This window comes from Peromyscus leucopus, chromosome 4, assembly GCF_004664715.2.
Source record: "Peromyscus leucopus breed LL Stock chromosome 4, UCI_PerLeu_2.1, whole genome shotgun sequence".
In the NCBI taxonomy this organism is placed as follows: domain Eukaryota; kingdom Metazoa; phylum Chordata; class Mammalia; order Rodentia; family Cricetidae; genus Peromyscus; species Peromyscus leucopus.
The window spans coordinates 102,912,568-102,931,061 of record NC_051066.1 but is presented as its reverse complement, the minus strand read 5'-3'; the positions used below and the strand labels follow the sequence as shown (position 1 = coordinate 102,931,061).

Here is an 18,494-nt window from a genome sequence, read left to right as displayed (position 1 = left end):
CATATTTTTTGACTTCCATTTTAAAGTTAAGACATTCTTAAAATACATAGATTGCTTTACTTTAACAGTTCCTTTCATAATCCAGTGTCTCTCAGCAGCTGCTGTTATCTCATCAGCATTCAAAAAATTTAAAGTCTTGAAAGCACCATACAGGATCCAGATGCCCTGTGCATTTTCACCCTTACATCGCGCATAAGCATATGTATAAAACTTTAATATACATTATTATATGATATATATTAATACTTTAATATAATTACTTTACTCCTTCTTTAAAGACTTTATTACTGTTTTTAACCTTTTTTTTTTCCCTATGACTGTCTATACTCATTTTTTACTGTACCTGTTTTAGAGGTTTTCTTGGTCTGGACTGCTTTGCTGTACATCTGCAGCCTTCTCTGACTGTGTGTGCCAAGCCTTAAACCCGCTTGCTGCGTGGCTCTGAGCTGGCCACTGGCTCTGTTCTGCTCAGGTCTGTGAGAGCCAAGCCTTATGTCTACAGCACCCGCTGGGAGCAGCATCTGCAGCTCTGGGACTTTGCTGAGCCTGTGCTGTTTGTGCTTAGCGCGACAGCTGCTCCAGTGCTCCCTGGTCAGCAGCCACCTCTGTAAGTCGCAAGCACTGGGTTACTAGGAAGTCGTGTGCTGCTTTTTTTTTTTTTTTTTTTTTTTTTTTTAAAGTTTTCTCAGGCCTTACGTGGAAATATGTGCCTGAAAGTTGGGCCCCATATGTAACAAGTCTTTCTCTGTCCCACCAGTCAGCTCCCAAATTATTATACAGAGACTTATATTAATTATGAAAGTGTAGCTTTTAGCTTAGGCTTGTCTCAACTAGCTCTTAGAACTTAAATTAACTCATTTATATTAATCTATTTTCTATCACATGGTGTTACTTCTCTTCCATCTGGTACCTCCTGTTTCCTTCCCATGTCTCCTGGCTTCTCCTTCATGCCTATTATCCTCCTCTTCTTCCTTTCTTTCCCCAGAAATCCAGCCTATACATCCTGCCTAGCTATTGGCCATTCAGCTTTTTATTACACCAATCACAACAGTACACCTTTACAGTGTACAAATATCCCACAACAACTCTGTAGACTGGGCTGGCCTCGAACTCCCAGATATCTGCCTGTATCTGTCTCTCAAATGTTAGGATTAAAGGCATGTGCCACCAACCCTAGGCAAGTAGATTTTTTTGAATAACAGATAATGTTGCATTATTAAATCTCTGAACATTGTTATTTTGGCCCTTTGTTCGTTTTAGTATGTGAGACTGTCATATGATACCAAACCTGAAATCATTCTGCAACTTCTGCTTAAAGAATGGCAAATGGAGTTACCCAAACTTGTTATTTCTGTACACGGAGGCATGCAGAAATTTGAGCTTCATCCAAGAATCAAGCAGTTGCTTGGAAAGGGTCTTATTAAAGCTGCGGTTACAACTGGAGCTTGGATTTTAACTGGAGGAGTAAACACAGGTAATATGAACACTGTCAGTTTTATTAAATATATTTGTCAGTCTTTCATATCAGTTAGGCATTTGAAATAATAAATTATAAATACATTTGATTCTTCTATTAATCTATAATCCTTGGTAATATCACTGGTAAAAATAACTTAATCTGCTTGGTTGTCATTCAGGCCATTAAAATACACACTTTAGAGCAAAAGTTGGCAAAGTTAACCTGTATGCCAAATCCAGTTTAGTTAATCTTTATTCGTATGGATAAAATTTTATTTGAACATAACCACATTCATTTGTTTATCTCTTTGTGCTACAATAGCAAAGGTGAATAATTGTAACAAAGACTAGTAAGTTAATAATCAGCACAGTCAAAATGCTTACTTGCTTGTACTTTACAAAATTATTTGCTGACTCTACTGTAAAGCAAAGTGTTATCATTTTCTGACTACTGATAGACTGGTAGAAGAGTGATAGTCTGCTCCTTTGGTAGTGGTAAAGGGGTGTCCTTTGCCAGCAAGAGAGATGGCTCAGTAAAGAGTACTGGCTGCTCTTGCAGAGGATGAATTTTGTTTCCAGCACTCACATGGCATCTCACAGTTGTCCAGGTCCAGGGAATCTGACACCTTCTTTTGGCCTTGTCAGGCACAAGGGACGTATATGGTTCACATACATACATGCAGGCAGACTTGTATGCACATAAAAATAAAATTGTGGAAAAAAATGGCCTTCAAAAATTAAATTTTTTATCTATTATTCCCCTTTCATTCAAGATCTTTTGTATAATGTTTAAACTTTGAATTGAAGGAGGATGGGTTAATTTTAATGATTAAAGTGAAACATAATTATTTATTTAAATCACCTTAAGTATCTCATTGATTCATTATTGATAATTGTTTATTGAGCCTCATTGTTATGCATTCTTTGAGCTCTAGGATATATATTGTTCTTTAAAATAGACACTTTCAGTATTATAGTGGGGGATATGTATGCAGTAGGAGGATAATTTAGATATGTATATATAGTATATTAGATGACCAGTGCTATGCAGAAACATGGGATAAAGAAGCACCATCTCACAGAATGATAGACTACTATATCTGTCTCCTTACATTATCCGTACCTGAGAAAAACCACCTTTAAAGAGAGTTACTGTTTATTTTGACTCATGGTTCTAGAAATGTCAGTCTGCCATGGTGGGAAGAGCATGGCAGGGTAGAGAAGTTCATGCTATATTGTCCAGGAAGCAGGGAGGTGGAAATATAAGGAGCAAGGACATGTCCCTAGAGATCTGCTTCCTTCAGCTTGGCCCTACCTCCTCCCTTCATGACCTCTAAATAATGGCATTGTACTATGAATCCATTCATCACATCAGAGCCTCCCTGATCAAATGTGTCTGGAAACATCAGACACCCATACCTGAGTTTTACCAGTCTCTTCACTTTTCAATTCAGTCAAGTTGACAAGAGTAAGCAGATTTTTACTGATAGGATGACATTTCAAGAAAGATGAAAGGAAACAAAGAAACAGAAAAACTTAGAGCAGAGCACTGAGAGATGAGAAAAATCAGTAGTGTATTGTAACATAAGGGGAAGTAAGCAAGGAATGTTGGTCAGAAGTTCTTGGGACATGGTAAAGCATGGTGATATGGAAGTGCAGTGGAGCACAGACTGATAACTTTTTAAGGTCTTAAAAGCCATTACAAACATTGTGTCTTTGCTTCTTGAATAAGAAGTGAAGGTTTCTTAAGGTGCTAATTGGTAAGAACAAAGATTACTTGAATGTGTTTTGAAAATGGACTGTAAGTGAGGAAAACAGTGGGAAAAGATCAGTGAAGATGTTATTTCCTATGTTTTATATGAAAGAGGGGATCTAATATGTTACAAGAAGCAAACTAAAAGATACATCAGTTGGTTAGGACTAGGCCTACCTACCAATGTGATAGGATTCAGTTTACATGTGTTTTGAACAGTTGCAGTGGATTTGATATTGTGGGATTTTGTTTTGTTAATCTATTTGGTTATTTTACATTTTTTGTAAGCTTGGCTTAGGATCTTATAGCCTTAGAATCTTCTATTTAAAGAAACATCATAAATTGTAATGTTAGAAGGTAAATACAGGGTTTTTCTAATGGTGAATAAATTTTGTATGAACAGGTGTGGCAAAACATGTTGGTGATGCCCTCAAAGAACATGCTTCCAGATCATCTCGAAAGATTTGCACTATTGGAATAGCTCCATGGGGAGTGATAGAAAACAGAAATGATCTTGTTGGGAGAGATGTAAGAGTGCTTTTTGTATGTCTTAAATTTGAGCTTAAACAGAAATAATGTTGGCCGATTTGATAGGCTATACTATACTTTCACATTAAGTTTAAAACAAAAGTTCCAGTTGCCTTTTTCTGATCCTTTGGAAAATGCATTTATCAGTATAAATGCTTATAATAGTGTTGGTACTTTTTGTTTTCTGTCTTTCATGTAGAATGTTATTTTAACATGTTTTCTATATCATATTAATATTTGTAATTGATTTTTTTTTGTTTGTATTTTGAGAGCCCTGGCGTGCTAGAACTTGCTCTGTAGACCAGGCTGGCCTCGAACTTAGAGATCGGCCCTCTGTTTATAACATTAATGATTAATTTTGTCATTAAGATTAGGAATCAAATTTTATTTGAATAGGTTGAAGATGTGAATTGGTTTATAGATATTCATCACAAGCCTATTAAAATAAAACTGGCTGGGCATGGTGGCACAGGCCTTTAATGCCATCATGAAGCAATGGAGGCAGAGGCAGGCCAGTCTCTGAGTTCAAAGCTAGCTTGATCTATGTGGTAAGTTCCAGGCAAGCTGGGACTATATAGTGAAATCATGTCTCAAAAAACAAAACAACAACAACTGAATTATGGAGATCATTTTCGAGTGTTATTAAATTTCTAATGTCAGCTTGAAATGGTTGTATTTATGCTTTGGAAAATAACACTATCATATTTTGCTGTTTTTTTTATTGTCTTTTGTATTGTACTTTACTCACTAAATAACCTTACAGTGTATTAGCACTGTATATATACTTCCATACCGCTCCATTTGCATGTGATGATAAAAAGCATAATTTTGCAGAAAGTAGGAATATGTAATTATGTGGTTCAATCTGTTATTCATCTTCAAATACTTAAAAGCTTATGCTTTTTCTTCATATCTAAATGAAAATAGAATGATACCTTTTGTGGGTCACTTTAGAATTTAACTTACGCTGTATTACATTCAGCTGCCTTCCACCGTCTCTTCTTTTGCTCTTGTTTAGGTGGTTGCTCCTTATCAAACCCTATTGAATCCCCTGAGCAAATTGAACGTTCTAAATAATCTCCACTCCCATTTCATATTGGTGGATGATGGCACTGTTGGGAAGTATGGGGCAGAAGTCAGACTGAGACGAGACCTTGAAAAAACCATCAATCAGCAAAGAATTCATGCTAGTAAGAAGTTCACAGATTTGTTACTGTTTAATTATTCAAAGCTGTATTAATAGCCAGCAGCATACTTGAAAAGTAGCATGCTCTTTCAAATAAGTACACCTTTTTTTACATAGCAAGAAAACCTACAAAGCATCTAAAAATGGCTGATCTTAAACAAAATGGTACGACCTAAGAAAAGATGTCTCAAGCCAAGTTGCATACTTAGGTTTCAAGGCCAAATCCAAAAAGAAAAACTTTCGTTTGTTTTTAAACTTTGTTGCTGTTGTAAACCCCTATAGCTCAAAGTACTTAATAACTAACAGCCTTAATGTGTGGTTATTATTTATTATTATTATTATTATTATTATGGTTTTCTTTTTTTGGTTTTTCGAGACAGGGTTTCTCTATGTAGCTTTGGCACCTTTCCTGGAACTCACTCTGTAGAACAGGCTGGCCCCGAACTCACAGAAATCCACCTGCCTCTGTCTCCTGAGTGCTGAGATTAAAGGCATGTGTCACCAATGCCCGGCATGTGTGGTGATTCTAATATGTATATGTATCTTCAACATTCAAGATAGTGATGTAGCTGTGGCGTATGCCTTTAATCCCAGCACTTTGGAGGCAGAGGCAGACTGATCTTTGTAAATTTGAGGCCAGCCAGGCCTACACAGAGAAACCCTGTCATGAAGAAAAAAGGGGAAAAAAAGGGTGGGGGTGGGGGAGTAGGGAGGCAATAGTGATGTAAAAGGAGCAATACCAGTAAGAATGAACTTTGCCTAAAGTTTATCAAATGAGTCTATATTGCTGTTGGCAAATGAGTCTTCAAAGCTGATGTTCTTGGAACAGATTTTCCTTTCCAACTGTGACTGAACTTTCTTCTTCAACCTCTATATTTTATTACAAGTAGAAGGAATTCTATAACCCTAGTACACCAAGAAGATGAACTCTGATGTTGTGATATAGAAATAGAAAAATTACAGAAGAGCATACATAGTAGAGTCACAACGTTTGTGTAAAGCAGTAATTTAAAAAATATTCTTGGGCTGGATAAATGGCTCAGTGGTTGAGAGCACTTGTTACTATTGCAGAGGACCTGAGTTCAGTTCCCAGCACCCACATGGTGGCCTACAACTGTCCATAACAACAGTTCCAGGGGATACAGTGCCCTATTCTGACCTCAGAGGATACTAGGCACACATGTGGTGCACAGACCGACATGCAGACAAAGCACTTATACACATAAAGGACATCTTAAATAAATACAATTATTCTACTTTATTACTTCCTCTCTCCCAATGTGGGGTGTCTGGAGGTCATAGGATAGCTCCTAGGAGCTGATTCTCAAGATCCTCTGTGGAACTTGGCAGTTGAACTCATTGATGCTTTGCTTTGCTCACTGAGCCGTCTTGCCCACTCTGAGAACTAGTGATGTTTTATAAACCTATACTTAGAAGTATTTTATTGGGGGCTGGAGAGATGGCTCAGAGGTTAAGAGCACTGACTGCTCTTCAGAGGTCCTGAGTTCAATTCCCAGCAACCACATGGTGGCTCACAACCATTTGTAATGAGATCTGGTGCCCTCTTCTGGCCTGCAGTCATACATGCTGTATACATAATAAATAAATAAATCTTTTTAAAAAAAAGTATTTTATGTTTTGTCACCACACTTTAGGTTGTTGTAAAAATGAAAAGTAGTATTCTTCACTAGTTTCTTTTATCTTGTAGAGGTCTTAGATTCTTTTTATTTTATTTTATTTATTTATTTATTTATTTATTTATTTATTTAACATTTATGGTTGTCTCATCTTCCTATATCATATGTCTGTGCACTGTGTGCATGCCTGATGCCCACAGAAGCCAGAAGAGAGTGTCAAATCCCCTAGGACTGGTGTTAAAGCAGGTTGTGAGTTAAAGATGAGTTTAAGCATGTGGGTGCTGGGGATTGAACCCAGGTCCTCTTCGAGAACAGTCAGTGCTCTTAGCTGCTGAGCCATCTCTCCAGCCCTGGTCTTAGATTCTTATTAAAATTAAATAAAAGTAGATATATATTAGAAATTCAACCAATACAGTATTAAAATGTAAAACAAGCCCCACATGGTGCTCTTGCTTGTAATCACAGCTCTCAGGAGGCTGAGACAGGAGGATCTTTGACTTGCCTGGGTTACATGACAAGACTTTCAAAACTAAGAAAAAAACAAAGAAACTAGGCATACTAAGCCACAAATTAATCCTAATATATACCGTGCCAAGAGCTCAATTAATAAATACATAAAAGTTTATTTTCAGTAAATATGCACATTCTCATTGGCACTAAGTCATTTTTTGAATTTCTGATTTTATCACCCAGAACAGATTTCAGCGATTAAGTGTTTAGTGTTCCGTTGTATGAGACTGACTACATCCAGTGCATCAAAGAAAGCCAACTGTCTCATAAGAAATAAGGTTAAATTACTAAGTTTTGTCAGATTTACTAATTAAACTTTTATGATTTTCAGGAATTGGGCAAGGTGTTCCTGTGGTGGCTTTGATATTTGAAGGCGGGCCAAATGTCATCCTTACAGTACTGGAGTACCTTCAGGAAAGCCCCCCTGTTCCAGTTGTCGTGTGTGAAGGGACAGGCAGAGCTGCCGATTTACTAGCATATATCCATAAGCAGACAGAAGAAGGAGGGTGAGTGTAGAGTATAGCAGACTTTATATTAGAGTTTTGAACTTTAAGCAGTACTGGACTCCTTTGTCTAATGAACATGAAAATTTCAGATTGAATAAAATACTTTGTTCAGATCTAAGGCAGTAGCTTGTGTCATACACTATTGGAATGAACTAAAGTGTGGTCATCTTTAGAAAACCATGATTGCTTTGGAGACATACCTTTGACCTGATAGTTTAATTTCATGTAATGGTTTCTACAGGGAAACACTTGTATAGAATTTCTTGTTGTAGGGTGATTTGTACAAGAAAAGGACATAGTGTAACATCTACCAGAAGAAGCCTAAATAAATAAATTTTGGCATATCTGTATAGTGGAATGGTTATAGCTGAGTAAAGATGGAACCTGTGTGTTAAATTTCTGAACGTTAGCAGTTAACTAAATGGGCAGAAGATGTATGAGTCTGTTTCCAGAGGAGGAGATACTTGTGCTCGCCTATGGCAGCACATATACCCAAACTGGCATGTGCAGAGAGTAGTATGCCCTTTATGCCAGGATGACACAGGAACTTGTGAATTTTCACTTTTAAGAAGAAAATAACTCAAATTACTGAAAAAGATTTTAGAACATTGTAGGTGGAGTTTTTCTGTGTCCTGGCAGCTGCTCCCAAATAATCACAGTAAGATTTATTATTGATTCTAAATGCTCAAGCTAATAGCTCAGGCTTGTTACTAGCTAACTCTTATAATTTTAATTAACCCGTTTATATTAATCTACTTTTTGCCACATGGTTTTACCTCTCTTTCATCTTGCATCTCCTGTTTCATTTCCATGTCTTGCTGGTGACTCCACTGACATCACCCTTCTTTTTCCCATGTCCTTAGTCTGGTTCTCCCGTCTAACCTTATCCTGTCCAGCTATTGGCCTGTCAGCTTCTTTATTAAAGCAATCACAGCGACATATATTCACACAGCGTAAAGGAATATTCCACAGAACATCACATTTGTTGACTTTTGTGATTCCTGAAAAGAACTGAAGTGAAACTAGGCCAACAGAGACTTTGATCATGAACTTGTGCATTTTGATACTTTGAGCTGTGTAAATGTGTCCATGTTGAAGACACCTTGGTAAATTGTTTTATAAGTCATAATATAGAATTATCCTTATGATACCTTGTAAAATCTTGAGTACTAATACTATATCACATACTTTGTTTAAAACATTCACAAAATAATTTGAAGTGAAAATACTCCATTCCTATGCCATAGATTAATAATGAGTGTCTCAGGAAGTTACTATTTAGTATTACTATAGAACCTTCAGAAGCCTTGCTTGGGTCTACCTGTACTTTGTTTTGATCCTATAGAGAAGGTAAAAGTGAAGTAAGTTGTTTTTCTTCTTCTACCAGGAATCTTCCTGATGCAGCAGAGCCTGATATTATATCAACTATCAAAAAAACTTTTAACTTTGGCCAGAGTGAAGCAGTTCATTTATTTCAAACATTGATGGAGTGCATGAAAAAAAAAGAGCTTGTGAGTAGATTTCAGCAAAATAAATATTTTATTTCTTTTAAAGCACGTCTGATTCATACAATATATAACTTTTTAGTTTGTGTTTTAAGTTTTTAAAACTGTTCTGTCATTTACTTATTGATCTCCAGCTGAGTGATGGCATCTAAAGACTAATTTTTATATAGTGTTGAGACATTGTATTTATTCTTCTAAAGGAATTTTCATAACTGAGTCTCCACTGACTATGCTTAGTATTTAAGAAGACTGCAGAGGAATAAGCAGCATGGCTCTGTGGCTATAGGTGCTTGCCATCAAACTGATGACCTGAATTTGTAACTTACCTGGTGTAAAGAGAACCACCTATTGCTAATTGCCCTTTGCCTTTATGTGGATGCTGTGTGCAAACCACACATACACCCCCACCCCCCACCCCTGCACACACGTCCACAAAGGAGAAGAAGACCTATAGGTGCTAGTGGCTTCTCTAACAGATGTCTGGGAAAGTATTTCAAGCCTTTTCCTCTGTTGAAGACTACTAGACTAAAGGTCTGTGTGCTTCGTGTCATACATGTAAACATAGGCTTATTTTCAGAGATAAAATTGTAAGTTTTGTAAGTAGATAGGAACATAGACTTGCTGTCACTTCTTGGTCTTTGGCTTTGATCACGTGTTGATGTCATTGTGTTTCATTGCAGGCTTTGTTCTACATGAAATGAAGGTAGTTGAACACTTTGTACTTGTGTAGTAATTACCTTTTACTTTTTGAAAAGTACCTAGGTAAAAGCTTCCTACATTGCAGGAATTTTCTGCAAAAAAAAAAAAAAGGAATACATTAATCACTTGAATAAATGCTCACTCTGTAGAAAGAGCAACATGATTTGTCCTGATAGTAATCTCTAACCTCTACCCACAAACTGCTTAGTCAGCTGACAGACATAGGATAGATTTCTTTTAAAGATTTATTTATTTATTATATACACAGAAGAGGGCACCAGATCTCATTACAGATGGTTGTGAGCCACCATGTGGTTACTGGGAATTGAACTCAGCACCTCTGGAAGAGCAGTCGGTGCTCTTAACCTCTGAGCCATCTCTCCTGCCGACATAAGATAGTTAAAAAGAAGTGATTGTTATATGAAACAAACTACTTTTGGATATGCCTGATGATACATTTGATTAGTGATAATCTTAATTTTCTGTTTCATTTAGGGTTGAAATATTAGATTACGGGTTGGGGATTTAGCTCAGTGGTAGATCGCTTACCTAGCAAGCACAAGGCCCTGGGTTCGATCCTCAGCTCAAAAAAAAAAAAGAAAAAAGAAAAGAAATATTAGATCAATTATGTGTATAGAGTTAATAATCTGTAAGTGACTTCAAAAATTTATTTCTGTATAAAAACATTATTAATATTGTGTGTGTGTGATTGTGTGGGCATGCATGTATCGAGGTCAGAGGACAACTTTGTGTAGTGAGTTCCTTCCTTCCACCTTTACATGGTTTCTGGAGACTGAACTTAGTTGTCAGGTTTGTATGGTGTCTTAATTACTTTTCTTTTGCTGTGTAGAAACACCATGACCAAGGCAACTTACAAAAGAGCATTTAATGGGGTCTTACAGTTTCAGAGGGTGAGTTCATGATCATCATGGCAGGGAGCATGGCAGCAGGCAGACATGGAGTTGGAGCAGTAACTGAGAGCTTTCATGTTGAGACAACCACGAGGGAGGGGAGCTAACTGAGAATGTTATAGCTTACCAAACCTCAAAGCTTACTCCCAGTGACATACCTCCTCCTATAAGGCCACATCTCCTGATTCTTCCCCACCAGTTCTACCAACTGAGGACCAAGCATTCAAACATGAGCTTATAGGGCCATCCTCATTCAAATCGTCACATATGGCAAGCAAGCACATTTACCCACTTAGCCATCTTGCCAGTCCTGCAGATATGTTTCTATATAAATCTACATAAAGACATTTTTCTCTGTAGTAATTGAAATTGTTTTTTGTTTTATAATACCTTAGCTTTATAAATAAAGACATACTATTAATATATTTTGAACTAGATCACTGTTTTCCACATTGGATCAGAGGAACATCAAGATATAGATGTGGCCATTCTTACTGCACTGCTGAAAGGTAAGTGTTTTTTATTTTGTTTGGTTTTTTGAGACATAGTCTTGCCATAGCTCTGGCTGTCCTGGAACTCATGTAGATCCTCCTGCCTCTGCTTCCTGAGTGCTGGGTTTAAGGTCTGAGCCACCATGCTTGTCTAAAAAGGTAAGATTCTAAAATCTTATAATCTTTAATTTACCTCTTATTTATATAAGGTAGAACTTTTCATTTAGCTAAAGGTTAAGGAGTGAGTGGGTTTTCAATAGTTTTTTGTTTTTTTAAATGAAAGACACTATTACTTTTTTGTTAACAACAAATTAGTTTTGTAGATTTGTAGTTTTCTGTCCTGTAAACTTTTATTTTTATTTTTGAAAATTTATGCCTCCAGACTCAATTATCTCCTTAAACTTGTAACAGGTTTTGTATTGACCAATTATTCCTGGGCATGGGAGCTGCCCTGGCATCTGTGGTTTATTTTTGTAGGGGGAGGATTTTTATTTCATTTTGATCTTTTTTTATTTTATATTATTGCCTTTCTGTTTGTTTTGATTTTCATTTTGGGGTTGGTTTTGTGTGTGTGAGTGTATGAATGCTTACATGCTTGATAGGGAGAGAACATGACGTTAAGGAGGTAGAATGGATCTGGGCGGAATTGAGGAGGGGAACTTGTTCAAATACATTATATGGAAAAGCAGTTTTTTAGTTAAAAAAACAACAGGTGTGAGTTGTGGGTCAAATGCTTGCTGTATGGCCCTGTATATAAAGTCAGGTGGTGCTGTGCAGCTGCAGTCTCAGCACTGGGACTCCAGAGCGCCACACTGTCGGCCAGCGCCCCTGAAAGGGCGTACTCTAAGGTAGTGAGATGCTCCATCTCAAGCAAGGTGTGGGATATGCTGTTTTCATTTGAAGAAAATTTGAAAACTATTGTTGTCTTCTAGGAATAAGGGATTGATACATATGTACTTTGTTTTTCTCTCAAAATCTTACCAAACATATCCACTGATAGAAAAAATGTCACAATGAAAAATATTTTCAAAAATAAGAAATGAAGAGTGTCTTGTCTGGGTACCTGAAAACGACATATTTGGCGTTTTGTTATCCATAAGGATGTTCCAAATATTAGACCACAACAACTTGCCAGTATGTTTTTAAAAATAATATAATGTTTTTAAATGTAAACAATAACATAGTTAAGTATATATCCTCTTGTGATCAAGAGATGCATAAGTATTAAGAAACCCAGAAGCCATAAATATAGTAAAAAGAGAGATGATACAGATATCACAACATAAGATAACAATAGAACAGTATGTCTCTGTGCTGTTTGTCATATGTATTCTGTGTGCTAGCCAGTCATCCTATGTGGCCTGCTTTTTTTTTAATCTTTTCTTCATCTTAAAAAGGAAGAAACTAAGGAAGGAATTTGAAAACGGCTATATTGGGCCATTGAGCTGGCTGAGCGGATCAAAGCACTTGCCACACGAGCCTGATAATATAAGTTCAGTCCCTGGAATCTATAGTGGAAGGAGAGAATCAATTCATGAAAGTTATCCTCTGGTCTACACATGATTGCTGTGGCATGTACACACCCAGACATACTCACTCTCTCCCCCTCCCCCCCCCCCCCCCCCCCCCCCCCCCCCCCCCCCCCCCCCCCCCCCACACACACGCACAAGTAATAACTAAATTAAAGGTTGTAAATTTAAAAAAAAGATGAATATCTTATGGAGAAAATGAGTATGACTATTTGAGGAAGAATCCAAAAACATGATTAATGGAATTATATTTCAATATTATTGTATAAAAATAGAAACAAGGCATTCTGTGTGCTGACCTAGTCTGATAAATGTAGCTCTCACTCCTCATCAGAGAAGCTTGTTTTAATGTAAGATAGGGACGTTTACAAAAACCACAGCTGCTGAAAATGTGGAGAACAACTTGCAGTGGGGTGCTCAGTCCCAGTTGCTACATTTGCAACACCAATGTACACCTAAGGAACATTTTGCAAGAGGACTGTAAGCCAGGAGACCAAGAAGTCTGCTGTGATATTATATCGTCTAGCTATGACAGGGTTGCCACATGAAACCTCAGCAACATGTTATCTAAACAAACTTTGCTGGGCAACATGTTATCTAAACAAACTTTGTTGGGCAGTGGTGATGCAGACCTTTAATTCCAGCATTCCGGAAGCAGAGGCAGGTAGATCTCTGAGTTCAGAGCCAGCCTGGTCTACAGAGCAAATTCTAGGACAGCTAGGGATAAACAGAAACCCTGTCTCAAAAACTCAAAATTATTATTATTATTATTAATAATAATAATAATAATAATAAATTAAAGTAGAAATAAATTCTAAGTAAATGCCACTACCTTTCCTCCCACATAGAGAAGTACAGATCTTCTATGTAAATGGTACAAGCTTCTTGAATGTATCAGAAGCTTTAAAGTGATATATATATATATATTTTTTGGTTTTTCGAGACAGGGTTTCTCTGTGTAGCTTTGCGCCTTTCCTGGAGCTCACTTGGTAGCCCGGGCTGGCCTCGAACTCACAGAGATCCGCCTGGCTCTGCCTCCCAAGTGCTGGGATTAAAGGCGTGCGCCACCACCGCCCGGCTGTTTGTTTTTTAAGACAAGGTTTCTCTGTAAAGCCCTGGCTATCTTGGAACTTGCTCTGTAGACCAGGCTGGCTTCAAATTCACAGAGATCCTCCTGCTTCTGACTTCCGAGTTCTGGGATTAAAGATGTGCCCCATCACCACCTCGTTTAAAGTCATATTCTTATATCCAGAAAATTAGCCTCTAGAGAATCGTTGTATTTAAATAATCAAACATGAACTAAAATATACTTGAAAATTTTCAGAGTAACCTAAATATCTATGTACTAGAATGTTTTAACTATTTCATACTTTAAAGATTATTACATACAAAGTAAAGTATTCTGTAGCATGAATCTTAAAAGTTCTTATTAGCTGGGCGTTGGTGGCGCACGCCTTTAATCCCAGCACTCGGGAGGCAGAGCCAGGCGGATCTCTGTGAGTTCGAGGCCAGCCTGGGCTACCAAGTGAGCTCCAGGAAAGGTGCAAAGCTACACAGAGAAACCCTGTCTCAAAAAACCAAAAAAAAAAAAAAAAAAAAAAGTTCTTATTAATAAAATCAAACCTGGAGCCAAATATTGGGGTGAAGCTGGAAGATCAGAGAGACAGAACAAGCCACAGCTAACCTCATCTGGCCAACTTCTCAGCTGGTCTTGTTTCCTCAGACTGGAAGCCTCTGTGTCCTCATATCCGAATGGCTCTCAGCTAAACTGTGCTGCTCAAAACCTAAAAGCTTAACCAGCCAAATGCTTAACCAGGCCAAAATGCTTCTAGTTTCTGGTCCTCACGCCTTACATACCTTTCTGCTTTCTACCACCACTGCCTGGGATTAAAGGCTCGCTTGCTTTCTGGGATTAAAGGTGTGAGTCACCATGGCTGTTTCCAATGTGGCCTTGGACTCACAGAGATCCAGAGGGATTTCTACCTCTGGAGTGCTAGGATTAAAGGTGTGAGTGCCACATTTTCTAGCCTTTGTATCTAGTGGCTGTTCTGTCTCTGACCCCAGATAAGTGTATTAGGGTGCACAGTATTTTGGGGAACACAATACCACCACAGTATTTTGTTAAGAAAGCCATGTAGAGTGAGTCTCATAAGGCAGCTACTAAACTTAGGTTTTTAGTCAGACTTGCTCTGTAGATTTACTTGGCTTTAATCTCATTGCAGTCCTCCTGATGCAGCATCCCAATGCTAATATTACAGATGTTACATGTCATGCTCATCTCTGACCCCATCTCTCTCTGTCTCTCTCTGTCTCTGTCTCTCTGTCTCTCTGTGTGTGTGTGTGTGTGTGTGTGTGTGTGTGTGTGTATGTATGTATGTGTGTTTAGTTCACTGATCCATTGAGACTAGTTGGCAAGCAAACTCCAGAAATCCACTTGTCTCTCTCTCTCCTCATCCATGCCATAAGGCTACATTCACCATCATTTTTTTTCTTCAAAGGTGATAGGGATCGGAACTCCAGGTTTTCATGTTCGCAGAGCACATACTTTATCTACTCTGCCATCTTCTCATCCCTGATCCTGCTTATTCAGTCTTTAAAAAAAATTACATTTCTTTATTTATTTATGTGTGGTGTGTAACCCACTCACATTTGTGATGCTGTGATGCACGTGTAGAGGTTGGAGAACACTTGTTTACCATGGGGACCAGGAGACAGAACTCGGGTTGACAGGCTTGGGAGTGGGTATCTTTACCCACTGAGCCATCTCCCCAGCTCAGATCCCACTTACTAATGTATTGTCTATTCCTTTCTTAGTAATTTTAAGTATATGGCTATACTTATATATGTGCAGAAAAGTACCCGTAAAAACATCTTTCAGAATCGTTGAAGTACTATGCCTGTGGTAGAAACAAATCATCTTTGGTTCCTCGGTTCCTACATTCTGAGGCAATGTAGTTTTTATACTTGAAAATACAAATGCTCCATTGTGGTAGACACCAGCTGTGTAAATTAAAGGGTTCTATGGACAGTTTGTAAATGCTTACAAAGTGATAGAGATATACTCACCAACTGTTTTCTTTATTCAATTAGGTACTAATGCATCTGCATTTGACCAGCTTATCCTTACACTGGCATGGGACAGAGTTGATATTGCCAAAAATCATGTATTTGTTTATGGACAGCAGTGGCTGGTATGTGGATAATCTAAGTACACCATATAATGAAGTTAACTACAATGGACACTTAGTAGCTAAAGGTTTTATATCCATGGATTCCCCCAACCACAAAATGAGTACTATGTAATTAGGCTGTATAGAAGTTTCCTTTTTTATTCCATAATCAATATAATGTTAATATCTGCTCTATTAAATTTTTTGAGTAATCTAGAGATAGGATATTTGTGTTTCCATAGACAGCATACATCATTTTGTCAAAAGCTGAGCATCTGTGAATTTTGTATCACAAGATATTCTTGGAACTAGTCCCTCCAACTGCAGAAAGGAAAAAGTGTAAGAAAGTATATATTGGGACTGTGATTTATACTCACATTTTACCTTTCTGCCCCAAGTGTAAATATTAGTAAGGTGTATTTGTTTAATAACTTTGTTTTTTTATTAAGGTATTTTAATAATATCTGTAGAGTCTTGGAACTCTTGCTCTGTGTACAGAACTCACTGTGACATGCCTTTGTTTTAGTCCGGTTCCTGTGCAGTCCCTCTATTTACTGTTTATTCATGATTTATCTTTCTACTCCTAGAAAATAAATTTTGTGAGGGCAAGAGTATTTTTTAGGATACCCTCTACTCTATTCACTGCCTGTAAACTGTCTAATTACAAGGGAGACAGGGTAAATATAATGTGTAGAATAGAGCAGAGGGAAAATGGTATAGATTAGAATGTAAATGTTCTATTAAGTAATAACATAATTGTATGTTGTGATAGAAAATAATCTTACTTAAATAGGGATAACATCCATGATAAATTATAAGCTGTTAATTCAGAGAAAAATTTACATTCTTGTATGTTTGACTTTATTTTTGAATGTAACATCAAAATATTTTTCTTGTCACAAAACTGAGTAGTGAAAAGTATTTTTTTAAAAACCTTGCTTCTGTCTTGAAATTTCATCATGTATAGCAAATATGTGTATTTACTAGGTAAATAGAGTATATTAGAGGCCAGGCAGTGGTGGCCCATGCCTTTAATCCCAACACTTGGTAGGCAGGTGGATCTCTGTAGCACAAATCTTAAAAGGTTTTATTAATTAAAACAAACCCGGAGCCAGGTATTGGTGTTAAAGCTGGAAGATCAGAAAGCAGCACAAGACACAGCCACCTCACCTCACCAATTCCTCAGCTGATCCTGTTTCCTCAGACTGCAAGCCTCTGTGTCTTCATCTGAATGAATCTCAGCTGAACTGTTTGTTGCTCAAAAGCCTAAAAGCTTAACCAGGCTCTAGTTTCTGGTTTTCACTCCTTAAATACTTTTCTGCTTCCTGCCATCACTTCCTAGGATTAAAGGCTTGAGTCATCATGCCTGGTTGTTTCCAGTGTGACTTTGAACTCACAGAGATCTGGATGGATCTCTGCCTTTGGAATGCTAGGATTAAAGGTGTGTGTGCCACCATTTTCTGGCCTCTGTATCTAGTGGCTGTTCTGTTCTCTGACCCCAGATAAGTTTATTAGGGTGCACAATATTTTGGGGAACACAATATCACCACAGATCTCTATGAGTTTGAGGCCAGCTGGGCTACAGAATAAGTTCCAGGACAGCCAAGGCTACACAGAGAAACCTTGTCTTGAGAAACCAAAGAGGGGGAAAAAATCATTTAAAAAAACAAAAAAAATATTAGAGACCATAGCCTTCTCCAGGTAAAGAACAGAGGCTGAATTGGAGGTAGTGATACTAGAAGGGAAAGTGTGTAGTTGTGTGGTACACCTTTGAGGACAGAATCAGAACAATATTAAAACAGCAATGTAAACATGGTGATTTCCAAATTAATTTTTACTACAAAGAGTTCTTTTTAAGCATCTAATGATGTAGTATTAAAAGTAGAACTGGGATGTAGTCTAGTAGGTAGAGTGCTTGTCTAGTTTGTAGGAAGCCCTGGGTTCCATTCCAGCACTGCATAAACTGAGTGGGTGACAGGCTTCTGTAATTCCAGCTCTCGAGCTGGAGGCAGCAAGCAGGCACCTACCCACTGAGCATCTCCAGCCCTGTTTTCTCAATCTAATTGGTGATGTATTTCGGAGCTCCTTTCTCCCACCCCCATACAACATTTGCTGTCTTACAGATAGAGCATTTATGCAACATTATTTAGGGACTCCTGTGTAAGGTGGGTCTTTTTATACATTCTCTAAATACCTTAGGTAACTGTTTTGCATCTCATTTTGTTCCCACACTTTGAGAACATTTAGGTATAAGTCATAAGGACTTGTATTTAAGGAATTGATAGTTGGAACATGTGAAATGTATTTATTAATTTGATACTCTAGGTTGGATCCTTGGAACAAGCTATGCTTGATGCTCTTGTAATGGATAGAGTTTCATTTGTAAAACTTCTTATTGAAAATGGAGTAAGCATGCATAAATTCCTTACCATTCCGAGACTGGAAGAACTTTATAACACTGTAAGTCTGATAAAAATCTTTGTTCACTGTTTCATTGTCTTTGAAAATGTCATTTTATCTGAAAATATGCACTCCTTTTGATAGTTTTCAGTGTCTTAGTTGCTATGGGGGAGAAGTGCAGTTTCTTACTATGGATTCTTGTTTGACAGTC

The 18,494-nt window shown here is 37.6% G+C and overlaps 1 protein-coding gene across 3 annotated transcripts in view; it reads left to right on the top strand.

The window, feature by feature from the left end:
• Trpm7 (transient receptor potential cation channel subfamily M member 7) overlaps positions 1 to 18,494 on the top strand; it is a 103,001-nt gene that overhangs the window by 32,897 nt on the left and 51,610 nt on the right. For all 3 annotated transcript variants that reach the window (XR_003736881.2, XM_028892731.2, XM_028892730.2), the window contains exons 5-12: positions 1,261 to 1,474; positions 3,615 to 3,739; positions 4,758 to 4,929; positions 7,404 to 7,578; positions 8,966 to 9,089; positions 11,130 to 11,202; positions 15,804 to 15,904; positions 18,209 to 18,343. Coding sequence is in view for 2 of the 3 variants with exons in the window: in XM_028892731.2 (XP_028748564.1) it covers positions 1,261 to 1,474; positions 3,615 to 3,739; positions 4,758 to 4,929; positions 7,404 to 7,578; positions 8,966 to 9,089; positions 11,130 to 11,202; positions 15,804 to 15,904; positions 18,209 to 18,343 (1,119 nt within the window). In the remaining variant the exon portion in view is untranslated. The remainder of the gene's footprint in view (positions 1 to 1,260; positions 1,475 to 3,614; positions 3,740 to 4,757; positions 4,930 to 7,403; positions 7,579 to 8,965; positions 9,090 to 11,129; positions 11,203 to 15,803; positions 15,905 to 18,208; positions 18,344 to 18,494) is intronic.